This window comes from Aquarana catesbeiana, linkage group LG03, assembly GCF_042186555.1.
Source record: "Aquarana catesbeiana isolate 2022-GZ linkage group LG03, ASM4218655v1, whole genome shotgun sequence".
Taxonomy (NCBI): domain Eukaryota; kingdom Metazoa; phylum Chordata; class Amphibia; order Anura; family Ranidae; genus Aquarana; species Aquarana catesbeiana.
In genome coordinates this window covers 714,790,004-714,817,363 of record NC_133326.1, presented here as the reverse complement: position 1 = coordinate 714,817,363, position 27,360 = coordinate 714,790,004, and the positions used below count along the sequence as shown (strand labels likewise).

General features: G+C 43.1%; 1 protein-coding gene across 2 annotated transcripts in view; it reads right to left on the bottom strand.

Moving 5' to 3' along the window:
• The window catches only part of NLGN2 (neuroligin 2), a 285,843-nt gene that overhangs the window by 93,263 nt on the left and 165,220 nt on the right, over positions 1–27,360 (bottom strand). The window contains exon 3 of one of the 2 annotated variants that reach the window (XM_073623176.1): positions 9,747–9,803. The exons of the other annotated variant lie outside the window; for it this stretch is intronic. Coding sequence (XP_073479277.1) covers positions 9,747–9,803 — 57 coding nt within the window. The remainder of the gene's footprint in view (positions 1–9,746; positions 9,804–27,360) is intronic. 2 annotated transcript variants of the gene reach the window in all.

The window sequence follows — 27,360 nt, the reverse complement described above, 5'->3', positions numbered from 1 at the left end:
CTGCCACAGACTTGAATGGAATAGAAACCCGTACGATCCTCTGCCACAGAATGTAATGGTTTACGATGGATAGCAAACACAGCACTAGAACCTTTAAGCCAACCCGGCAGTACTATGTGGTAGGATAACTTTAGGATACGTCCTCCAACTGAGTCACCAGGCCCCTCTCCAGACCAGCACTCTGCATGATCCTTCCATGACGGGTCCTCCCCTGGGATCTTCTCAGTTGTCCAGCTTCTTCCCGTAGGACAGACAGCACAGGACCATTCCCTCGCCGCTGTGGTAGGCCCCAGACAAGCTTCTGGGCCCACCCACAAGCTGCAGCAACGTGGTCCTCCCGGTCGGAGAACCACGCGGTAGTACTCCTAACACATACCTGTCGGCCAGGAGGGCCAGCAGGTGGAACGAAAAGAACCCTAAAACATGGTGTCTGTGCCATAAATACCCTCTCCCAGAATGCAACTCGGAGGACCACCTCCACCGAGTTATCCCTGGGACAGAAGAGCACTCATACGCTTTAATGTGTTGCCTTTCCAACACCGACCCATGGAGACAACGACACCCATAGGCACAGTGTGAAACTACATGCAACACAGCCAAACTGGAACAGAGGCTAAATCTGACTATGTATGAACAAGTAACCCACTAAATTTACCTATAAGCAGTAGATTGAAAATCTACCAGCGCTACACCACTTCTACAAAACAATAAAAACAATAAAAACAAAGACACTATCTGCCTGATTACTGTCTGAGGACTAAGTGAGATTTTATACATCTGGCTGAAAATACCCTGTGCCTGGCTGCTTACTCCATTAAGGAATCAGGACCTGGAATCAGATTGCCAGACCAAGTCAGGGGTCCGCTATAGGACGTTGCCCGGCCAAGATTAGAACATTGGAAATACAAGCTTTTAGTGAACATACAAACTCAGTGGGCAAACAACATGTTTACACCTGAAGAGGCACAGGATAACACATTACCCTTTTTAGAATGTGTACTACATGTGGGCGGGGCTTAGGCACCCTAGTGGGGGACACTAGAACTACACTTGCTAATTGCCTAGGTTCTAGGCAGGAGTTTGCCTCCATGCGATAATCAGCATTAAGGCATAAGTCCGGATTTGGGAGCAAGACAAAAAGAACACGGTTAACCCTCTAGCCACCCACGCTAGCTGACTGTACTGTCACTAAGCACTACAAACACTACCATAGTTACAGAACACCAACTCCCAGGTGCACAGCATTTAGAAACTGATACAGAGCCTGCACCGCCATCCACCAACCCAACAATACCTGTCACCTCCCTCCCAGTGACATGTCCACAGTTACTAATGGACAGTGACATAGGTAATGAACTTAACTCTCTAAGTACGTGTTCACTCTCTCTCTCTTAGGGGTCTTGCTACATCTCTCCAGGGACACCCAGGCTAGGTCCCTAGCCAATCTGTGCCGCAAGTCCAGTCCCAAAATTCATGGAGCTGGCTGCTAATGAAGAGTGACCACACCACCCCTTCACTACCAGAGTAACCATCATCTTACGCCAGTTTCCCATTCCCTGGCTGGTTGGCTGCATTAAATTATGATACATATATACGGTTGTCCCTAGCAATGCTTATATGGCCTACGCTAGACAGCAAAAAACTACCTGTTGGACTACCTGAGTGTACTGTATCTACTCTAACCTACAGCCCCCATGTTACAAGCCATGTTCTTTGAATACACTTTGCAATAACCCACTTAAGAAGAAACTTCAGGCCAGGAATTAAATAGGTAACGGTAACTTTACTTAAGAATGGCAACACACAGGAATAGTTCTCAGCAGTCATTTTCTCACATGAATTTCTGCACATGGGGCTTTAGTGCCCATAAGGTAATCATACCTGAACAACAGCAGAGAGAGTCCTTAGGGTCCATTAGAGCCAGAGTCCATGATTGGTAAATAATCCACCTGAGGTATCACAGAGTCCATATAGTTAGTCCATGTTTGACAAAGATCCTTAATGGCGGTAAGCCCAAGATTTGTAGTTAAGAGTCCCCATGCTCCCACTCCCTCAGAAAGCCCCGAGTGCCCAAAACCCCCCTCCCCCAGCAGGGGGCGTTGTCCGGTACCATAATGGCCTACATTTTGACAGTGTTTACAGCAGCTCTCTCCTGCTCTGTGGAAAATTGGTGGGTAAATCTAGCCAATCAATCCCTCCACACATCTACATTGTAACAGTTTCACAGGAAAGACAGCAGACTTGACACAGGTAGTTGCAGAACATGAGTCAACATAGAAAAAAACATTAACCCTTCTGTAGGCATCTGCCTACACACATGTCCAGGAGAGGGGTGACATTGAGGCCTACAGGAAAATCATGAACACAGAGGAATCTCTACATTTTTACCCCAACTACCAAGCTGGAACACAAACTGGAGGTTATTGGAACTCTGCAACATCAGGCTGAGACGGTAACAACAAACACAATGTCTAAAGATGTCTACACCTCGTCGATTCAGAGAACACTTTGCATTCAGAAAATGCAAAGCATTTTTTTGTATGGCGCCCATGCTGACCGGCCAACCTTTATTGCTCACAATGCATCAGCCCTGCCACTCAGCTAGGGACCCAGAATCAAGTGGTGATCAATGAATTAGCATTGAACTAGCAGAGTCTACTTTAGTGATTTCCAGCTTCCCGGGGCATCCAGGGGCATCGGTCAGCTATGGTATATACATATTTATATATGGAACTGGACTAATGTAACCATGTAAAAATATATCATGACTGGAATTCTTCAGTTATTCTTTTGAGGACAGTGAGGTTCACATTCTGGACAAAGAGGACAACTGGTTCACAAAAGGTGTGAAAGAGGCCATCTACATCCAACTGGAACAACCACAACAGGAGGCCTTGTACTGGACACCATCTGTCTTCCACAAATATTGCTGTTTTAACATATGTACAATGGTGTTTTTACAACAATTCACACCTTCAACCATGTAATTTGAAGGATTATCACCTACAAGGACTTCCTGACACCAAGGATTGGATTAAGTATCTACTGTAGAACAGGGTGGTTCAACAACTTTTATACCTTCCATCCAAGTTCCTGGTCAATCGACATTTGCCTTTCTATGGTGAGTGTATTAGGTTGTCGGTACTACCTGTGTGGCTTTAAATGTTGGGGTATCTTCCCAACACTCATTAGAGCTGAAGAAATGATTTTGAGAAGCGACAAAACGCCTTCAACATTACAGAACTTGAATGTGACCAACTTCTACTAGATAAACCATCACAGCTGCTCCCAAAATCTGATAATTACTCCAATATTTGAATCTTTTTTTCCAATACAATCCAAGCATCACATCGACTCACATTATATACTTAAGAATCATATTATTTTTTTCAATCCAACCCTCTATACTAATATCTACTCCATACATTTTATATTTTCCCCAAGCCTAACCTCAATTAAAAAAACACCCACTTACAATTAGACATACTACTAACAGAGTTCCTACACCAAGTATAAAACCTTAACCCTTTCTCAATCCAAGTCTCACCATATGGGGCTCATTTGTAATACAGGATTAAAAGAAAATATTTTGCTGCTTATCTTGACTTGGCATCTTTTGCCTACGTACATACCTTTCTGTTGGCATTGCAATGTGTTTACGTTGGCAATTTTCCCAGATTTGTATGGTAAATTCTTTTCTAAAATTGCTGACAATTTTTAAGATGTCAGAAATCAGTTGCAAAATCTTTTCCTATTGTTATTTTTAGCATTCTGAGCCAGGAATGATTCTTTTTCGTGAGAAAACTAAAGAATATTTTGTTTCTACAGGTGAATTTACTGGCAGAAAGCAGTGGTGGCTGGTTTTTTGTTTTCTGGGAGGGCAGCAAACAACCCCCCCCCCCGAGTGGCACCCAGACCCCGGCACTTACCCCATTGTGGCAGGTGGCAGACAGCAGGCAGCGTGGTGCAGCGGCTCTGTGTCCTCTCCTCCATGGTGGCTTCCAGCTCCTCCCCTCCTCCTCCAAGGCATCCAATAGGATCGCCCTGTCCTTTCAGCCAATTGGGTGACCGGTGTCAAAACCCGCTTCCTGATTGGCCATGAGGAGGATCAGTGTTACAACAGCGAACATTCATTTGCTGTTGTAACACACCTGGGTGGGATCAGAGTGCACTCTCTGCGACCCAAGCCCATCCTATATTGAAGCCTATTAGAGCCTCTAATCGGTGCTTAAAAAAAAAGCCCCCCCGCATTGGAAACCATGCGCCGGTGTCCTGAAAGGTGTGTATTTTAATCCCTTTTAAACCCAGAGCTTCACCATCTTTCGTTTTGTCCTCATATCTCACACCTAGCTCCAACATCTCAATCTAATTTCAAACCTAATATAAGTTATTGTCAACTCCTACTATCCTCCTTCAGGCAGCCAGGTCCTGTCTTCATACTAATGACTTTGGTCTCAGCATTTTACTTGAGTGTCTTTGTCAGGGCTTCTCAACCAGGGTTCCATGAAACCCTAGGATTCCTCCAGAGGTTGTTTTAATCCTTCCCGACACCCAAAATCTTGGACTTTACATGAACTTTAATAATACCTGCACCCATATGCTCCCCTTCAAACTATAACTTAGCACTCACAGGTATAGTAGCTGCATAGCATATTCATACTGGCCTCTACAATTAAGGCGAAAACGCATCTGAGGAGTTCTCTACGGGTGGAGAACAGGAGCTGAAGCCATCTTTAACCCATCTCATCCCATTCACATTTATGGAACAGGGAGTCAGTGTCTGTGTGCACACTGCCACCATTTTGTTGATAGCATATTATATATAGTTACTGAGTATGCCTAAACTTCTATTATATATTGTGGGATATTTACTGCTTGCCTTTCCATCTTAGAATTTAATATGCCCTATGTATCATCCTCTGAGACCTATTCCATTGCAAGCACCAACAAACTGGATCCTCATATCCCTGGTTTCCCATTTCCTTGTTTATTGAACATTTTTTTTTTTTTTTACTTTATTTTTTTTATTGAGACTGTATATCATAGACAGAAAATAATAAGGTACAACATTCCAAAAAGTGAGAACGAGGTAGCATATGCACCAAGAAAACAATAGACAATGAATAGCAATGTTCAAAAGAAATTTCCATAAGACCGGGCACGATCCAAAAAGAATAGGCTAATCAGGCTAAATGTACATATCAAATACATGACAGCTGCACAGCAAAGAAAACAATCATGTCTAGAAAATTATCGACCCATAATGGCCTATTACTGTAAATAGCTGATGAGATCCATGGTAGAAAGACTGGTACTTTATTGGACATTTTAGCTTCAGTCTGCTTGATATTCACCTTCTTGTCATCTTTTTTTTTTACTTCTGTAAATTCAAATGTTCTCTTTTGCAACTTGAATCATCTCAACAAGCACTAAAATATAATTAGGGCCCTCTCCTCTCCTTCTTTACTCTTTGATTAAGAGGTTAGGAGGCAAAATTCCATCATTGCAGGCAGGTGAAGGATGGGTTAATTGCACAATGTTCTGTGGGGCTGTGGTAGAAGTGGGGGGTTAATAGGAGGGCTACATGGCATTTTCTCAGCAAGCTTCCTGATAGTGAAATATGGTCAAGGTAGTGAAACATAACTAAGGTAGACCATTCTGATTAGAAGGCAATCAGATGTACACAGACAATTCAATATCACTAAATCTTCTAGCCGAGCCCATTCTTACATAAACATGCTCATATCTTCTGATTATGTACGCTTACATGAGTTTATTGGGTTTGATTGGGCCTATGAGTTGATTGGGTTTCATAGACCAAATGAACTACTTGCGTCATATATCTCTTTGATGACAAAAACTAGCTTACCACCCTCCCTTCTCCATCTCCAGCCAACTACTGCAACCATTATGAAGATGAGAAAGTAGGTTTGATGCAACCCTTAATAAATTGATTGAGATATAGCCATGACAGTGAAAAGATACTAGGCTTGGTGATAAGCAGTTTTCCTGAACTGGGATTTGCAGCTAGCTTTCTGGCGACCTCTTATCAGGAAAACCCACTCTCCAAAGACAGGATCCCTCCCATACACATAGAAATTTAGTCAAGGTAGTGGAACATAACTAAGGTGGACTTTTTGATTAGAAGGCAGTCAGATACACACTCAGCATCACCAAATCTTCTAGTCAAGCCCATTCTCACGTAAACATGTCTTCTGATCATGCATGCTTACATGAGTTTATTGGGGTTGATTGGGCCTATGAGTTGATTGGGTTTCATAGACCAAATGAACTACTTGCGTCATATATCCCTTTGATGACAAAAACTAGCTTACCTCCTCCTTTCTCCATCTCTAACCAACTGCTGCAACCATTATGAAGCAGAGAAAGCAGGTTTGATGCAACCCTTAATGAAGTGTTTGAAATATAGCCACGACAGTGAAAGATACTGGGCTTGGCGATAAGCAGTTTTCCTGAACTGTGATTTGCACCTAGCCTTCTGGTGACCTCTGATCAGGAAAGCCCACTCTTCATTCCAAGCACAGGATCCCTCCCTGACACATGGAAATGTAGTCAAGGTAGTGGAACATTACTAAGGTGGACCATTCCGATTAGAAGGCAGTCAGATGTAAACAGAAACGCAACATCATCAAATCTTCTAATCAAGCGTATTCTCACATAAACGTGCTCAAATCTTCTGATTATGAATGCTTACATGGGCTTTTTTGTTTTTTTGTTTTTTACCTCAAAAACATTTAATTGAGAAAAAACATGAAAACATTTTCAGGTTCCAGAGTAAATACAACATATATAACCAGGAACAAGATCCAACTTCCAACAATGTCACATCATCCCATATTGACATAACCACCATTCTGGCACTACACAATGGGGGTTATTTATGAAAGGCAAATCCACTTTGCACTACAAGTGCACTTGGAAGTGCAGTCGCTGTAAATCTGAGGGGTAGATCTAAAATGAGGGGAAGCTCTGCTGATTTTATCATCCAATCATGTGCAAGCTAAAATGCTGTTTTTTATTTTCCTTGCATGTCCCCCTCGGATTTACAGCAACTGCACTTCCAAGTGCACTTGCAGTGCACATGTAATGCAAAGTGGATTTGCCTTTCGTAAATAACCCCCAATGAGTGTGCAATGGAAACCCAAGACAACATAGCAGTGGGGAAAAGTGCATTTCAGGAGAAAGTGGTTCACAATAGTCTATCCAAAATTAAATTTAAGGGGTGTGTCCAGCCAAGGGGACCATAGTTTATCAAATTTGCTAGGGCACCCTTTATGGTGGTAGATGTATTTTTCAAGACGTAGCGTATTGCCCATTTGGGTGATCCACTCTTTCAGCCAGGGTGGGTCAGCTGATTTCCAATGTCTAAGAATTAGTTTGCGGGCTTGAAAGATAGCTCTACCTATTGCTTGTTTACAGAGATCTTTCACCTGAAGATCGTTCACCTGAGGATCGTTCACATGAGTTTATATTTGAGGAAGAGCTGACCTCCTACCAAAAAAAACCCAAACTGGTCATCAAGCTTTTTCAATTCGCTTAGCAAAGGATGTCTGCTTATGTCACACATATACCGCAGACACCCCAACCAGCATCTGGGGCTGCCAGGTTTTGGATACCAGTTAGTGTAACATACATTAAATACACCCAGATGTACTGTACTGTAACCATTATGAAGCCGAGAAAGTAGGTTTCATGCTACCTACTAAAGTAATCACTTAATAAATCACTTAATAAAGTGATTGAAATATAGCCATGACAGTGAAAAGATACTGGGCTTGGTGATAAGCAGTTTTCCTGAACTGGGATATGCACCTAGCTTTCTGGTGACCCCTGATCAGGAAACCTACTCTACATTCCAAAGACAGGATCTCTCCCAGACACATAGAAATATAGTCAAGCTAGTGGAAAATAACTAAGGTAGATCATTTCGATTAGAAGGCAGTCAGATGTACACAGACAATTCAACATTACCAAATCTTCTCACATAAACATGTTCATATTCTCTGCTCGTGTATGCTTACATGAGTTTATTTTTGAGGAAGAGCTGACCTCCCACCGAAAAAAAAACGAAACTGGTCATCACGGTTTTTCATTTACCTTAGCCAAGGATGTCTAATTATGCCACACATATACCGCAGACACCCCAACCAACATCTGGGGCTGCCAGGTTTTGGATACCAGTTAGTGTACCATAAATTAATACTGGATACACCCAGAAGTATGGTTGGGTTTCATAGACTCCATGAACTACTTGCGTCATTTATCTTTTTGAAGACACAAGCTAGCTTATCACTCTTATCCATCTCCAACCAACTACTACAACCATTATGAAGCCAAGAAAGTAGATTTGATGCAACCATTATTTAAGTGATTGAGATATAGCCATGGCAATGAAAATATACTGGGCTTACGATAAGCAATTTTCCTAAACTGGGATTTGCACCTAGCTTTCTAGTGACCTCTGATTAGGAAAGCCCACTGTATCCCACTGGATCCTGGTAATAAAGGTCCATGTGTTAGGGGTGGGGAGCCTACCTTTCAAAGGATCCCTTTACGGGTCCGTATTTCACATATTGCCCTATGAAGAACAGGCGGGACTTAACCCACCAAATCACCAGCAGAGCTATTTTGCAAAATTTTGCTACTCACTCTGCATGAGCTTAGGTGGTATGAGAAGCTGAACCAGTTGGCATCTACTGAGAACATAAATGTATTTTTTTTTTATATGGATTACCTTTTATGTTTATCCAAACTAGGATTGACCAGCACTGGATCTACTGCTTTACAGGGAGCTAAACATATACATTCCAAGCTCTAAATTAGTGGGTGCAGTAGAAACACGAGAACACAACATAGGATCTTTGTAGGTTCAATAAATCTTTATTGATCACAGCAACAATTACATATACAGCCAACACATTTCAGGGGCTCATCAGTCTCCCTTCATCAGGGCTTGTAGTGGAATAAGAAATACATATAGAGCTGGACCAGAGTGGGTTTCCTGCTGGGAAATGTCAGTTTATGGAATAATTTCAGTCAGTGGTCTAACAGACCAGAACAAACCAATACATTGCCGAATTATTCCCTCAAAACTCATTTTATGGCCCAGCTCTGTATATATTTCTTCTACCACTACCAAGCCTGATGAAGGAGGACCAAGGAGCCCCTGAAACATGTTGGCTCTTTATGTGGTTCTTGCTGTGACCAATAAGGACTTTCTGGACCTACAAAGTTGCTGTGGTGCTAACGTCTTTCTACTGCACCTACTGTTTATATGCCAAGGAGGACCTACCAGGACCCATTGATTTCTAGGGAGCTGCCTTGGTTCTGAACCTTAAAAACACAGTTTTTCAAATTTTGATCCAACATTTCAATATTTACACACAATATATAAGTGTAACACATTAATAAGTGGATGTTCTGGTGGTCTGGAGAATCAGTGCTCTGTAGGACTCAGGTGGTAAGTCTGGTGGTTCCTGAAAAGAAAACTACAAACACTTTATCTTGTTACTTTTTGAGCTCCTTTCCCAAGTCACACTTGCATACCACAACACAACTGTGATCGATAAAACGGCAAATTTAAAAAAAAAGAGCATCCTAAAGCAAATACATAGACACAGAGATTCAATTCACCAAGAAAAAAAATCATACATCATGCAAAATGCCCCAAAAAAAAAAGAAGAGAAAGAAGAAAAATGTAATCAAGAAAAGACTTTGAGATCTACCTTCGTCTGGAGTGTGCTGAGATTTTCTGGATTCCTCCCGAGATTTGGAAAGGGGACCTGGAGGTCAAGGCGAAAAAAATATATATATATAAAAAAAGAAAAAAAAAAAGAAAAAATAATATAAAAAAAAAGAAAAGAAAAAAAAAAAGATAAAAAAAGAACCGAGGGAGAGAGAGAAAGGGGGAAAGAGAGAAAGAAAAAAAATAGATTCAAGAAAATGTCATAAAAAACAACTTTTTTTTTTTTAAACATTTTTTTTTTAATACAAAAAAGAAAAAGCAAGTTCAGAAAATACAGTTACAAAGGTGGGGGGTTGGGACGTTGAAGTAGGTTACTTTTTAGAAACCTGTTTTGTAAAAACAAAACAAAAAACCTCGTTCTGAGGAATAATGACATAAAAATGGATTGTCTTCCCTTCAATAAGAAAAGCTTTATTAATAGTTTATAACACTTGAAGACAAGTACGTTCAACCACTCCCTTAAAGCTAGTTCTTATGAGAATTAATAATACAAGAATCGTATTATTCTCCTCATATTATGTATCTTTAAATTCTTTCCCATATTGACCACCTAACCTTTCCAGTTCGTACTGCCTGCTTTAACTTCTCTCTATTCCCTCCCCCTAATGGGCTAGATGACTCTACACTATAGCCCCTCCCATTTTTCCTTGAAGCCCCTCCTTCAACCCCATCAAATTTACCCCAAATCGTTTGCCTATGATACTTTGTATTTTCATCTAAATCTCTTCCAATCACTCCTTTCAAGTCTATATAGCTTCTCCGAATACTCCTATTGTTTTCTCCCATCATAATATATAGCAGGGTTCTTCAAACTATGGCCCTCCAGTTGTTCAGGAACTACAGTTCCCATCATGCTTAGTCATGTCAGTGACTGTCATTGTTCTACAATGCCTCATGGGATGTGTAGTTCCACAACAGCTGGAGGGCCATAGTTTGAAGATCCCTGATATATAGTTTTGTCCTGCAGCTCCAACTATTATTTGAGTTCTCCATCCATACTATAAAAAAAAAAAAAGCTTGATAGGGGTTTTAGCCATTCCTTACTTTATCTAAACCTAAAAAAAACTTTTGGCCTTACAGCCATGATTCACCTACAACAAATTAATTTGAGTTATTCATGTTGGGTGAAAGGTCCAATACAGTGAAGCTTCTCCAGTCTCTCCTCCCCTCTCTGCTTCCAAATTTCTTGACTGCCTTGTGTCAAAGTAAAACCAAAGTGGGTGACACAAAGTCCTGACAGTGACAATATATACATCATGGAGAGGAGAAAAACTAAGGAAGTTCAAAGTTTTGGATCTGGACTACATGCCTGAAGATGTAAGTACAGTAAATTTACTCTCATTACCCTATGCCCAAATCTAAGTTTTTATGCTCTCTGTGTGCCATTGGGGAGATTTCCATCCCGTGTTGGAGATGCAACAGGAAATGAGAGGAAATCTCTACAAATTGAACAGAATTTCCATCTTGGGCAGGTGTCTTAGGAACATTTTGCCCCAGTTGGATTATTTTTCCCTCAACTTTTTTATAAAATTTTGGATTCTCCCATCACTTGCAGTCCTGGTGACAAAGGCCACCAGGAATAATAAAACGGGTGAATCTCCCCTGAAGGCAAAGTGTACCCTGAAAGATGATCTAATCCTACTCTACCCCATCCAAAACCCCCAAAAATGTATTTACATACACTTTACCATAACCTCTCCTACAACTCCATGACCTACCTCCTTACATTTCTCTATTATGGACAAGTATGCAAAAATTGAGATCTTTGAAAGAAAAATGGACCATTTACATACTGAAACCAGATGAGTTTATTCTCACATAATTAAAATTGCCAGTATTGTATAAAGATGTTCTGTTGCATAAAATATTTCTGTTTTGTGCAGTTTTCCAATCTGTCTCATCCAAATGTCCTTCTTGGACTTCCTATTTTTCTATGTCACCTCTGAAAAAGGCCACTGGCCAAGATGAGGAGCAAAGTCATGGTGGGGCCCAGCAATGTGCATGTAGAATGTAGACCACCCTTTCTCAACCTGGTTTCCTCCAGAGGTTGTTAGGTTTTCCATGAAGATTGTGCAATTTCTGCCTCTTGGATAAGTTCCCACTGACACCATTGATCTTATTTAGCTATCTGTAAGAGGAGGATTTGTCCCACTGACCACAGAACATCAATGTACAATGAGCTGTAGATATAATAATTATTAGCAGGGGTTCCCTAAGCCAGAAGGTTAATTCAAGGGTTTGTCCATGTAAAAAGTTGAGAAAGGCTGGTGCAAATGGTCTCTCAACATCTGTCATTCTCATTCTTCCCCACCAGTCTATCTTGTCCGTTTCCCGGATCTTCCTTATTTTTAAGGAACCTCATTCCCCCTATCTGTCCAAGATACATTGGTCGGACACAAACACACTGGGTCTCATGACTGAAGGCATTTTAATCTGTAATTGATTGAGCCAATCATCCTTATTGTCCAATGGAAGAGATATAGGTAATAGGCACAGGTGCCAAAGACCCATACTGTTTGGCAGACAGTATGGCAGCCTTTCTCAAGCTTTACCCCAGAAGAACCTTCAATATATTTTCAGGTCTTGGGGAACCCTTGCTAAATCCAGTTCAATGGTGGTTAGTAGGAAGATTGCCCCTTACAGCAGTGGTCAGAATGCCACTATTACAAACAGATAAGAAGATCTTTGGGTTTAGGCAGCTATGCAGACACCATCAGATGGGAGGTCAAGCAACCTGAGCTAAAGGAATCCTTGGCAACCTCTAGAGGAACCTTAGGGTTCCATAGAACCCTTGCTGAGAAAGGCTGCAATATGGGGCAGAATAACTACATACTGTATTCCTAATGTTTCTTTCAACTGCACTTTTTGTCTTTATGTTGGACATAGGAATGGATATCTGTTGGGCTAAAAAGCTGGTGTCCCATACACTGATCACTTATTGGCAACCTTTCCCTGATGATCGATGTATGGACCTTTTGTCTTTTCTGTCCAATGTCCTATAATACTTAGTTCACGCCAGGAACTTATGCCTTAACTCGTGTTGATTCAGCACTTGTTGACTTGCATTAATGCGTGTTGCATTGCACTAGGGATTTCACCCAATGGAATGAATTCCAAAATGCATATCAAGGTACCAAAAAAGCAGCACACAGGATTCTTTTTGACAATGAATGGCAACACAACACATTGGTGCGAACATTTGCTATGGAGAGCAATGTACTGTAGGTTGTCCATACCTGTTTGCCACACTTTAAATAGTATGGAAATTCTTAGAATGGGAACAAGCCCCAATGGTCATTTTTATTTTTTCCCTGTTTGTAGAAACTTCCTGTACTTTGACTCTGACTCTCATTCTCTATTTCTGTCTCACCTCTGTAGGTCTCTGTCTGGTATATGAGGGCTGAAAGTAATGCAAAAGTGTGCATAACTTTTTTATTAACTTACATAAGCCCTTCAAATTTCACATGTTGGTAGAATAACTCTTCCTCTATAGTGACTCTTCTTTTTTCTTGCAAGTAAATAATGGATTCCTGGCAGAAGCAATGTGCTGTCATTAAGCTCTTGATGAAGGAGGGGTGCAGGCTGTCCAACCTCCACAGAAGGCTACAGTATGTTTATGGAAATGACACCTTATTGACAAGAGCAATGTCTTGTCATTGGTGACTCTTGTCATAAACATTCCAAAGTCTTCTGTGGATGTTGGACAGCCTGCAACCCTCCTTTGTCAAGAACTCCATGATTCTTGATGAAGGATGGGTGCAGGCTGTCCAACATCCACAGAAGTTTACTGAATGTTTATGGAGATAACAACATTGAAAAGAGCAATGTCTTGTCATTGGCGACTCTTGCTGTAAATGTTCTGCAGCCTTCTGTGGATGTTGGACAGCTTGCACCCAACCTTTGTCAAGAACTTAATGACCCTTGATGAACGATGGGTGCAAGCTTTCCCACCTCCACAGAAGTCTACATAATGTTTATGGAGATGACACCATTGACAAGAGCTATGTCTTGTCTTTAATGACTCTTGTCGTAAATATTCTGTAGCCTTCTGTGAATGTTGGACAGCCTGCACCCCTCCTTCATCAAGAACTCCATGACTCTTGATGAAGGATGAGTGCAGACTGTCCAACATCCACAGAAGGCTACAGAATGTTTATGGAGATGACACCATTGAAAAGAGCTAGGTCTTGTCATTGGTGACTCTTGTTGTAAATGTTCTTCAGCCTTCTGTGGATGTTGGACAGCCTGCACCCATCCTTCATCAAGAACTCCATGACTCTTGTAAAGGATGGGTGCAGGCTGTCCAACATCCACAGAAGGCTACAGAATATTTATAGAGATGACACCATTGAAAAGAGCAATGTCTTGTCATTCGCGACTCTTGTCGTAAATGTTCTGCAGCCTTCTGTGGATGTTGGAGAGCCTGCACCCCTCCTTCATCAAGAATTCCATGACTCTTGATGAAGGATGGGTACAGGTTGTCCAACATCCACAGAAGGCTAAGGAATGTTTATGGAGATGACACCATTGAAAAGAGCAATGTCTTGTCATTGGTGACTCTTGTCGTAAAAATGGTCTGCAACTCTCTGTGGAAGTTGGACAGCCTGCACCCCTCCTTTGTCAAGAACTCCATGACTCTTGATGAAGGAGGGGTGCAACAATTACAGAAGGATACAGAACATTTACAGAGATGGCAACAATAACAAGAGCATAAATGTCATAAACATTCTGTAGCCTTCTGTGATTGTTGGAGAGCTTGCTCCCCTCCTTCGTCGAGAACTCACTGACGGCAGGTTGCTTCTGCTTGTAATCCATTATTTACTTCCAATGAAAAAGAAGAAGAGTCAGTATAGAGGAAGTGTTACTCTACCCACATGTGAAATCTGAGCAGCCTACAGTGCCTTGAAAAAGTACTCATACCCCTTGAAATTTTCCACATTTTGTCATGTTACAATGAAAAACGTAAATGTATTTTATTGGGATTTTATATTATAGACCAACACAAAGTGACACATAACTGTGAAGTGAAAGGAAAATAATAAATGGTTTTCAATTTTTTTTACACATAACTATGTGAAAAGTGTGGCGTGCATTTGTATTCAGCCTCCTTGAGTCAATACTTTATAAAATCACCTTTCATTGCAATTACAGCTGCAAGACTTTTTGGGGATGTCTCTACTAGGGATGAGCCGAACACCCCCTGGTTTGGTTCGCAGCAGAACATGAGAACAGCCAAAAAATTTGTTCGAACACGCGAACACCGTTAAAGTCTATGGGACACAAACATGAATAATCAAAAGTGCTCATTTTAAAGGCTTATATGCAAGTTATTGTCATAAACAGTGTTTGGGGACCTGGGTCCTGCCCCAGGGGACATGTATCAATGCAAAAAAAAGTTTCAAAAAGGGACGTTTTTTCGGGAGCAGTGATTTTAATAATGCTTAAAGTAAAACAATAAAAGTGAAATATTCCTTGAAATGTCGTACCTGGGGGGTGTCTATAATATGCCTGTAAAATGGTGCATGTTTCCTGTGTTTAGAATGGTCCGAGAGCAAAATGACATTTCGAAAGGAAAATAACTTATTCAAAACTACTCGCGGCTATAATGAATTGTTGGTCCCGGCAATACAGATAAAAGTAGTCATTGAAAAAAATGGCATGGGATCTCCCCAGTCCATTATCAGTCTCCTTGGGTCTGGTATGAATATTAAGGGGAACCCCGAACCACAATTAAAAAAAAAATTGTATGGGGCCCCCCAAATTCCATACCAGGCCCTTCAGGTCTGATATGGATATTAAAGGGAACCCCGAGCCAAAATTAAAAAAAAAATGGCATAGGGGTCCCCCTCAAAATCTATACCAGACCCTTCAGGTTTGATATGCATTTTAAGGGGAACCCCACGCCAAAATTAAAAAAAAAAATGGCGTGGGGTTCCTCCAAAAATCCATACCAGACCCTTATCTTAGCACGCAACCTGGCAGGCCGCAGGAAAAGAGGGGGGGACGAGAGAGCGCCCCCCTCCTGAACTGTACCAGGCCACATGCCCTCAACATGGGGAGGGTGCTTTGGGGTAGCCCTCCAAAGCACCTTGTGCCCATGCTGATGGGGACAAGGGCCGCATCCCCACAACCCTTGCCCGGTGGTTGTGGGGGTCTGCGGGCGGGGGGCTTATCGGAATCTGGAAGCCCCCTTTAACAAGGGGACCCCAGATCCCGGTCTCCCCTCCTGTGTGAAATGGTAACGGGGTACTAATGTACCCCTACCATTTCACAAAAAAAGTGTCAAAATGGTAAAAATGACAAGACACGGCTTGGGACAAGTCCTTTAAAATAAAAAAATAAAAATGTCCCACAAATTCTTCTTCTTGTTCTCTTGCTCCGCCAACGGACCAAAAAAGAAAAAAACAAAAAAAAAACCGCGACCGACCCGCCTCCATGGGAGGCTCATGCTGTATGACGCATCATCTTTTTTTTGACAGTTTTTTTATAACTGAGGGCGGGGCCACACTGTGACGTTCCTGGGTGACCCTGCCCCCCTCTGACGCACGGGGACTTCCCTATGGCTTTTCCGGGGTGTCAGAGGGGGTGGGGCCACCCGTTTATGTAACAGGGTGGCCCCGCCCCCTCTGATGCCCCGGGAAAGCCATAGGGAAGTCCCCGTGCATCAGAGGGGGGCGAGGTCACCCGGGAACGGTGTGGCCCCGCCCTCAGTTATAAAAGAACTGTCAAAGCGAAGGCGCGTTATACGGCGGGAGCCTCCCATGGAGGCGAGTTGTTTTTTTTTTTTTCTTTTTTGGTCCGTCGGCGGAGCAAGAGAAGAAGAAGACTTCGTGGGACATTTTTACTTTTTTATTTTTTAATAAAGGACTTGTCCCAAGCCGTGTCTTGTCATTTTTACCATTCTGACACTTTTTTGTGAAATGGTAGCGGTACATTAGTACCCCAGATTCCGATAAGTCCCCCGCCCGCAGACCCCCACAACCACCGGACAAGGGTTGTGGGGATGAGGCCCTTGACCTCATCAACATGTAGACAAGGTGCTTTGGGGGCTACCCCAAAGCACCCTCCCCATGTTGAGGGCATGTGGCCTGGTACGGTTCAGGAGGGGGGGCGCTCTCTCGTCCCCCCTCTTTTCCTGCGGCCTGCCAGGTTGCGTGCTCAGATAAGGGTCTGGTATAGATTTTTGGGGGGACCCCCACGCCATTTTTTTTTAAATTTTGGAGCGGGGTTCCCCTTAAAATCCATAACATTTCAGGTCTGGTATGGATTTTGATTGGGACCCCCACGCCATTTTTTCTTTTAATTTTGGCACGGGGTTGCCCTTAATATCCATACCAGACCTGAAGGGCCTGATATGGAATTTGGGGGGACCCCCATGCAATTTTTTTTTTAAATTTTGGTTTGGGGTTCCCCTTAATATTCATACCAGACCCAAAGGGACTGGTAATGGACTGGGGGGATCCCATGCCGTTTTTTCAATGACTTCTTTTATCTGTATAGCCAGGACCGACAATTCATTATAGCCGCGAGTAGTTTTAAATGACTTTTTTTCCTTTAGAAATGTCATTTTGCCCTCGGACTGTTCTAAACACGGGAAACATGCACCACTTTACAGGCATACTATAGACACCCCCCAGGTACGAAATTTCAAGGAATATTTCACTTTTATTTTTTCACTTTAAGCATTATTAAAATCACTGCTCCCGAAAAAACGTCCCTTTTTAAAACCTTTTTTTGCATTGCTACATGTCCCCTGGGGCAGGACCCGGGTCCCCAAACACTTTTTATGAAAATACCATGCATATAAGCCTTTAAAATTAGCACTTTTGATTTCTCACATAGACTTTTAAAGGGTTTTTCCGCGGCTTTCGAATTTGCCGCGAACACCCCAAATTGTTCGCTATTTGGCTAACAGGCGAACATCCGATGTTCGAGTCGAACTTACGTTCGACTCGAACATTGGGCTCATCGCTAGTCTCTACCAGCTTTACAGATCTAGAGAGTGAAATTTTTTCTCAAAATCTATTAGATTGGAGGGAGAGCGTCTGTGAACAGCAATTTTCAAGTCTTGCACAGATTCTCAATTGGATTTAGGTCTGGACTTTGACTGGGCCATTCTAACACATAAATATGCTTTGATCTAAACCATTCCATTGTAGCTCTGGCTGTATGTTTAGGGTCGTTGTCGTGCTGGGAGGTAAAGCCCCAATCTCAAGTCTTTTGCAGACTCTAATGCCGTGTACACACAACCGGACTTTTCGACAGCAAAGGTCCGACGGAACGAATCCGCCAGACAAATCGATTGTGTGTGGGCTTCATCAGACCTTTCCTGTCGAAAAATCAGACGAACTTTAGAAATAGAACATGTTTCAAATCTTTCAGACGGACTCGAGTCCGGTCGAAAAAATCCATTCGTCTGTATGCTAGTCCGACGGAACAAAAACGACGCAAGGGCAGCTATTGGCTATGAACTTCCTTATTCTAGTCTAGTCGTACGTCATCACGTTCGAATCAGTCGGACTTTGGTGTGATCGTGTGTAGGCAAGTCCGTTGCATCGGAACTCCGTCGGAACTCCGACGAAAGTCCGTCAAAAAGTCCTTCAGAGTTCAGTCCGTCGAAAGTCCGCTCGTGTGTACACGGCATAACGGGTTTTCTTCTAAGATTGCCCTTTATTTGGCTCCATCCATCTCTCCATCAACTCTGACCAGCTTCCCTGTCCTTGCTGAAGAAAAGCATTTCCATAACATGATGCTGCCACCACCATGTTTCATGGTGGGGATGGTGTGTTCAGGGTGATGTGCAGTGTTAGTTTTCCGCCACACATAGCGTTTTGCTTTTAGGCCAAAAACTTCAATTTTGGTCTCATCTGAGCAGAGCACCTTCTTCTTCCACATGTTTGCTGTGTCCCCCACATGGCTTCTCGCAAACTTCAAATGGGACTTTTTATGGCTTTCTTTCAACAATGGCTTTCTTCTTGCCACTCCATAAAGCCCAGATTTGTGGAGTGCATGACTAATAGTTGTCCTGTGGACAGATTTTCCCACCTGAGCTGTGGATCTCTGCAGCTCCTCCAGAGTTACCATGGGCCGCTGCTTCTCTGATTAATGCTCTCCTTACCTGGCTTGTCAGTTTAGGTGTATGGCCAAGGCTTGGTAGGCTTGCAGTTGTGTCATACTCTTTCCATTTTCGCATGATGGATGGAACAGTGCTCTATGAGATGTTCAAAGCGTGGGATATTTTTTTATAACCTAACCCTGCTTTAAACTTCTCCACAACTTTATCCCTGACTTGTCTGGTGTGTTCCTTGTCCTTCATGATGCTATTTGTTCACTAAGATTCTCTAACAAACCTCTGAGGGCTTCACAGAACAGCTGTATTTATACTAAGATTATATTACACACAAGTGGACTCTGTTTACTAGGTGACTTCTGAAAGCAGTTGGTTACCCTAGATTTTAGTTAGGGGTATCAGAGTAAAGGGGGGCTGAATACAAATGCACGCCACTTTTCAGATGTTTATTTGTAAATATTTTTGAAAAACATTTATCATTTTCCTTCCACTTCACAATTATGTGCCACTTTGTGTTTGTCTAGCACATAAAATCCCAATAAAATATATTTATGTTTTTGGTTGCAACATGACAAAGTGTGGGAAATGTCAAGGGGTAGGAATACTTTTTCAAGGCACTGTATGTAGGTTAATCAAAAAGTTATGCCCAGTTTGCATTACCTTTAATACAGCCCTCGTATATCCTAAGTCAAAACTTTGGATAGAGTTGTCTGCGTCTAGGTAGGTTCACCCTTGCAGCTTGCCCTGGTCACCATCGTCAGTGGGACACAAAATGATGGGAAGGTCAAAATGGTTGGTACTGAAACAAGAGGTGAAGGACAATCTTCCAGTGAGGGCACCTGTTTCGATGACTATTTTAAGAGGTGAATTTCACTCTTGATTCACACTATGGAGAGATTTGCTAGTATTTCCTCTTTATGGGAATTATGGGAAATCTCCAAAATGGCACAAAGGAAAAAAACAGGCAGTGGTTTATAACCTATCCAAAATAAAAAAATATTGGCTAAAAACATACTTTAATCAAAAATTTAACCTTGTACTAATCTCTTCTCTCTTCAGCGGGTGTAGTCCACCAAAACCCAAAACTTTTATTTTCTAGATTTGGATGGAGAGGTTAGAAAGATTTTTCCTTACTTGCCACCACAGGGACAATGGTCCCCAGAAAAGGAGCAAAGGAAAATCCCCAACAGCAACATACAAACAAAAATAGCTTTTAGGTAGAGGAGGGAAGGCTAGAACCCCTATCAGCTTTGGATTTCTGTCTGTGTCCCTGTTGCTGATTTTCCCTGTAACACTCACCTCTCCTTGAATCTAGGATTGGATCTTCTTTCCAGCATCATGGTCAATCAGCACAGCTCTCCTGATGTCTGCCGCCTGTCACAACTAGAGATCGCAGTGATTGGCTGCGGATGGAGGTGGACAGGCATGCATTAATAACTGCTGGAGCCTATTCACACAACGGCCCCACGTTGGCCCCAACTGGCTCAGCTTTTGAGCAATTCATTGCTATAACTAAGTTGAATCATATGCCTCCAGTGCCAGCCTGTTCCCCTCTTACACCTGTATCCTCTGTGCTAAGTACTCTAGCACTTTTACAAGCTCAATGTAGATATTCCTCCTGTGCCCTGTGTCTACAAGTGCACCTAGTGCTCACCGCTTTTGTAAGTTCGCTCTGGGTCTTTAAAAAGCATTCTGCGTCTCCAGAATGCAATGCATAGAGTGCATTCTATGTCTCCAAGTGTACCTCTATGTGCTTCATATCTCCAAGTGTATTACTGTGCACCCCGTGTCTCCAGGTGCCTACCTGGTACCCTCCATAACTCCTATGTCTCTGTTCAGCCTCGGTACACCCTGCAGTGTTTTGGCCTGCAAGTCTCCACTGTCAGTATCCTCTGCTGCCACTCCACCTTCAAGTACACTCTTTTGTCTGTGGCTATATAGACCCTTCCATAACATTCCCTCACCTCCAGCTGAAACGGTTGTCACCTGGACAAGAAGTAAGGGGAAATCAGACTAATGGAACCCTGATCTTTTCATGTCTTCCTCTAACCTCTCTAGACTCTAGTCTTTTTTTTGACAAATCTTCACAACTGCTTTAATTTATAATTGTCCGTTACGTCCAACTAACCTTCCATAGTGCTACCCGGTCTTCTACCATTTCAAGCCATCTTTCTCTGCACTGATATTGGCTAATTATTTCTACCACAAACCAATTTTCCACCATTTATTTTACCAGTCTGTTCCTCCTTCTCCCAGACATTTGTCCAATAAAACGTACTAGTAAGATTAGTTACTGTGCCCGAGTCTCCATTCAGACCTTAATCAGAACAGAACCTGCTGTCAATGACACACAGGGGTCATTATACATCCACCCTCCCTCCGTTCAGACATACAGTACATTGCCTGGTAAGAAGGAATTTTCAGCACCAACCTCCCTTTTGGCTCTAGGGTGTCACATGAGAGCCACAAAGGAAGATGATCTTGGCAGATTTGAAGGTGTGTCATGATCAGCTAGGTCATGATAAGCTTTGCATGGTACACTCTCTTTAGCTCACAGAAATTTGTCTTTTGCATAAAACATTGATTTTTTCCCTGCCAGGCAAAATGTTCCTAATTCTCTCTGTTAGAACGTCTTTCTTCCATTAGTTTTACTCATCTATTTTTTCAATGTGTCTTCTTTCTCCTGCACTAGTTCTCATCATGCCATGCTTTCTTAATGACTTCTCTCTACATCTCTGAAGGTTTTCATTTATCCAGGTCATGGTAGCTCTAGTAGCAATTCAGATTCATCTGGATTTGTTCTGTATTGTTGAAGATGTTTCGTAGCTTATCCAAGGAAGTTCTTCATTTCTAATGAGGGGTATTTTCCTGACACCCATTGGAACTGAAGAAGTGTCTTCTGTCTCCTACTCTAGTTATCATCACATCATACTTTTTAATGAATACTTTCTAAATCTGTGTAGGTTCTCATTTATCCAAGTCATGGTATATCTAGTAGTGGTTAGTCACAGTCGGCTGGATTTGTAATGTTGGAGATGTTCCATACCTTATCAAAGAAGCTTCTTCAGTTCTAATGAGGGATATTTTCCTGACACCCATTGGAACTGAAGAAGTTGCCTGGATAATCTACAAAATGGCTTCGACATTATAGAACAAGTCCAGCTGAATGAGACTAACCACTACTAGATATACACATTTCTACCTTGTACTGGCAACAGCAATCTATGTACTGGCTCTAGCCACTGATGTCCTGATTCCTCTTACCCACCTCTGTATTCAAGGTTTTCCCCTCTTCTTTTGCTCCTATATTCTGACTTCTTAAAGTGTGTATATTAAGCCAAAATGTGTTAGAACCCCATGTCCGGGTACTAGGTGTAATTCTAAACTCTGACCAGTAATTTCAGTCCCCAAACCAATTGTTGTCAAAACCTTGTAGATTTAGAACTTCTTTCTTCCATTAGTTTTACTCATCTATCTTTTCAATGTGTCTTCTTTCTCCTGCACTGGTTCTCATAACGCCATGCTTTCTTAATGACTTCATTCTACGTCCCTGAAGGTTCTCATTTATCCAGGTCATGGTTTATCTAGTACTAATTCACATTCATCTGAATTTGTTCTGTAATGTTGAAGATGTTCCGTAGCTTATCTAAGAAGCTTCTTTAGTTCTAATGAGGGGTATTTTCCTGACACCCATTGGAACTGAAGAAGTGGCCTGGATAATCTACGAAATGTCTTCAACATTATAGAACAAGTCCAGCTGAATGTGAGTAACTACATTCATCTGGATTTGTTCTGTAATATTGTCAGGGCTGGGCTCACCCCTTCCTTCTCTGAGCTGGCTGCTCAGCTGTTGGCTAATTGCCAACTCCCATCTCTCTCCACAGTTACCCAGCTGTTGTTGATTCTGCTCGTCAGTCCTGCCTACTTAAAGTCGTCCAGCTCACTTGATCTCTGCCTTCGCCTTTGTCAACATCACAGAGACTTTCTCCTGCGTTCCTGTTGAAGACTTGCTAGGCTGACATTCCTTCTGGCTCCTTATCCTGCTTGCTGTACTACTACGTTTATCTCTGGCTCTCTGACATTTGCTTGGCTGACTACCCGATCCGGTTACCGAACTCTGGCTTGTTTTGACTACACTTACTCTGTTTACCTTATTATTATTATTAAACAAGTGTGATTTAACTTGAGTTGCAGGCCATCGCTGCTGCTGCGCCAGTCTCTGTGCAGGCAACCGCCTGGAGTATTACCTCTATAAGAAGTATGTCTGATTCCGCTAGGCTTCCCCAGCGATTTGGGGGTGATCCAGTTCAATGCAGAGGGTTTCTCAACCAGGTTGAGATTTACTTTGAGATGCTGCCCCAGGCATTTCCCACGGACAGAAACAAAGTAGGTTTCGTGATATCTTTGCTTTCTGAGAGAGCCTTGGCCTGGGCAAACCCTCTATGGGAGATGCAAAAACCTGTTGTTTTGAGTTACCCTGACTTTGTGGCCTCTTTTAAAAGGGTATTTGATGTTCCCGCACGCTCCGCTTCTGCTGCCAAATGTCCATTAAACAGAGTACGAGAACTTTTGCCGACTACAGCATTGAATTCCGTACTCTGGCAGCAGAGGTTGCTTGGAACAATAAGGCCTTTGTGGCTGCTTTTTCTCATGGTCTCTCGGATTCCATCAAGGATGAGATAGCAGCCCGAGATATACTCACTGAGCTTGAGAGGTTGATCACATTTGCCACCCTTATTCACTCCAGACTCAGAGAAAGACTCTCTTTTAAGGAGCGCTTGCGGAAGCCTCCTGTATGTTTGTCTCCGAGCTTTGCAGTCCCACCCGTGCCTCCCTCACCTCCCATGCCTCCTGGTACAGAGTCGGTCAGTGAAGATGAACCCATGCACTTGGGCTTCACGCGCCTTTCTGCGGATGAGAGAGCCTTTAGGAGGAGGGAGAGATTGTGCCTTTATTGTGGCCAGACAGGTCACTTTTTGAAGTCTTGTCCTACCCGTCCAGGGAAAGCCCAAACCTTGAGGTCCTGTCATGGACAGACCTTAGGTGGCATTGTTTCGTCCCCAGTTATCCAGAAGGATAAGCCCCTGGTTTCGGTCACTCTTTCTTAGGCTGAGTCGTCCATCGAGATACAGGCTCTAATTGACTCTAAGGGCTGCAGGTCTGTTCATTGATGCTGCCTTTGTATCGCAGCACTCGATTCCACTGCAGCTGCGTGACACTTCACTTGCCATTGAGGCTCTTAACGGGAGACCTCTACAGCCTGCCCATGTGATTTATGAGACGATTCCGTTGTCCATGGCCGTAGGGGCTCTTCACCATGAGATAATCCAATTCCAAGTTATTTCCTCACCTAGGTTCCGCTGGTTATTGGTTATCCTTGGTTACAGAAGCACAACCCTTCTTTTGATTGGGTCCGTGCTGAGGTTCTCTCCTGGTCATCACAATGCAGTGAGACATGCTTCCAGAAGGTAGCCAAGGTCCTGTGCACCTCTTTACTCTCCTCCCTGCCGGAGGAGTACCGCGATTTTAGCGATGTCTTTGACAAAGGTCAAGCCGGTAGTTTGCCTCCACACCGGCCTCATGAGTGTGCAATTGACCTTCAACCTGGTGCCATACCCCCCCTTGTGGCCGGGTTTACCCTTTGTCGGTCTTGGAGGATAAGGCCATGAAGGAGTATGTTGCAGACGCACTTTCTTGAGGTTTCATCTGCAAATCCTCATCTCCCGCTGGTGCTGGTTTCTTCTATGTAAAGAAGAGCGGTGAACTGAGACCTTGTATTGATTATAGGGGTCTCAATCATTTCACGATTAAGAATGCCTGCCCGATTCCGTTGATTACAGAGTTACTTGACTGCCTGAAGGGAGCAACGGTTTTCACAAAGCTTGATTTGAGAGGGGCATACAATCTTGTGCGGATTAAGGAGGGCACCGAGTGGAAAACTGCGTTTAATACCAGAACAGGCCATTATGGGTAACTCGTAATGCCTTTTGGCCTTTGTAATGCCCCGGCAGTTTTCCAGGGATTTTTTAACAATGTCCTCCGAGATTTGTTGCAGTTATGTGTGGTGGTTTATCTCAATGATATCCTCATATTTTCCAAGTCCCTGGAGAGCCACCACACAGATGTCTGTTGTGTGCTTCAGAAACTAAGAGAGAACAATCTCTATTGTAAACTGGAGAAGTGCGAGTTCCATCATGAACAGGTTAAATTCCTGGGCAATGTCATTTTCACTGTTGGTTTTTCAATGGACCCAGAGAAACTTTCGGCTGTCCAACAGTGGCCCTGACCCGTGGGTTTACGTCCCCAGCAGCGTTTCCTGGGCTTTGCCAACTATTATCGGAAGTTTATTCGTAACTTCTCGTCTCTAGTCAAGCCCCTGACTGATCTGACCAGAAAGGACAGTAACCTACAGAGTTGGTCTCCGGAGTCCATTAAGGCCTTTGAGAGTCTCAAGGCTGCCTCTGTTTCTGCTCCTGTGTTGGCACATCCTGATCCTATGCTGCCTTTTATCCTAGAAGTTGATGCTTCTGAGATTGGAGTTGGTGCCCATCTGTCTCCACGTCCTAACTCTGAGAGCGCTATGCATCCGTGTGGCTACTTTTCCAGGAAATTGTCACCTGCAGAGCGCAATTACGAGATTGGTGACAGAGAGCTGTTGACGATCATTTTAGCTCTGAAAGAATGGAGACATCTCCTTGAAGGTACCATTGTGTCGGTTCTCATTCTAGCTGTCCATAAGAATCTCACATTCTTTTCTAGGGCCTCTCTCCCAGAAGGGCGCGATGGGCTCTTTTCTTGTCGGGGTTTTAATTACATTGTCTCATTCTTACCCGGTACTAAGAATGTAAGGGCTGATGCCTTGTCACAACAATTTTCCTCCACTTCCAAGTTGGAGTCGGTTCCAGTTCCTGTGATTCCTCCTGATCATATCCTGGCTACGGTTCGAACCAGTCCTACTTCTCCTTTGGGTGACAAAATTTTTGCTGCTCAGGTCCATGCTCCTCCTGAGAAACCTTGTGACAGCTGCTTTGTCCCAGAGAGTCTCCATACTGCCGTGCTCCAGACTTACCATTCTCCCAAGGCAGCTGGCCACCCTGGGAAGAGTCAACTCGTTTGGGCCATTTCCCAACAATTCTGGTGGCCTAGTCTACGGGCTGATGTAATTGCCTTCGTAGCTGCCTGTTCCGTGTGTGCTCAGAGTAAGACTCCACGACACCTTCAACCCATACCCAATGGAGAGAGACCCTGGACCCACCTGTCTATGGATTTCATTGTGGAGTTACCCAACTCCCAAGGCAACACTGTTATCCTTATGGTAGTTGACCGGTTTTCAAAGATGTGTCATTGTATTCCACTTAAGAAGCTGCCCACTTCTAAGGAACTGGCTTCTATTTTTGCTCGGGAGATCTTTCGCTTACATGGACTACCCAAGGTGATTGTCTCGGACAGGGGTAGTCAGTTTGTCTCCCGGTTCTGGCGAGCCTTTTGTGCACAGTTGGGAATTCAGCTTGCTTTCTCCTCTGCGTATCACCCGCAGTCTAATGGGGCCGCAGAACGAGCCAATCAGTCCTTGGAGCAATTCTTACATTGCTACATTTCTGACCATCATAACAACTGGTCAGACCTATTACCGTGGGCGGAGTTTGCTCACAACAGTGCCTTGAATTCTGCTTCCCGATTGTTATGGTGAATTATGGCTTCCAACCTTCCATGTTGCCTGACTCGTTTGTTCCACAGAGTATTCCTGCATTAGAGGAGCATCCCAGTGGTCTTCGTTCCATTTGGGCACCAAGATCAGGAGGCTTTGCAACGTACTAACGATAGGTACAGACTCCATGCTGACCGCAGATGCCTGCCTGCACCTTCCTACCAGGTTGGGGACAGAGTCTGGCTGTCGTCTCACAACCTCCGACTTCATGCTCCTTTTTTGAAGTTCGCACCTCGTTTTATTGGGCCTTTCCATATCCTTCGCAGGATTAACCCAGTGGCTTACGCCTTGGACCTTCCTCCTAGTATGCACATCTCAAATGTGTTTCATGTCTCCTTATTGAAACCTTTGGTCTGCAATCGCTTTACCACCTCGGTGTCACGTCCTTACCCTATACAGGTTGAGAACCATGAGGAGTATGAAGTACAATCCATTGTTGACTCCCATAGGTTCCGTGGACGCATACAGTACCTGGTGCATTGGAAGGGGTACGGTCCGGAGGAACGCTCTTGGGTCTCATCCTCGGACCTGTCCTCCTCCGTGATTTCCATAGATGTTTTCCCCTCAAGGGGGAAGTAGTAGTCATTTGCATTCATCTGGATTTGTTCTGTAATGTTGATGTTTTGTAGCTTATCCAAGAAAGTTCTTAATTTCTAATGAGATTTTTAATGAAGGGTATTTTCCTGACACTCATTGGAACTGAAGAAGTGTCTTCTGTCTCCTGCTCTAGTTCTCATCACACTATGCTTTCTTATTGACTTCTTTCTACGTCTGCGAAGGTTCTCATTTATCTAAGTCATGGTATATCTGGTAGTT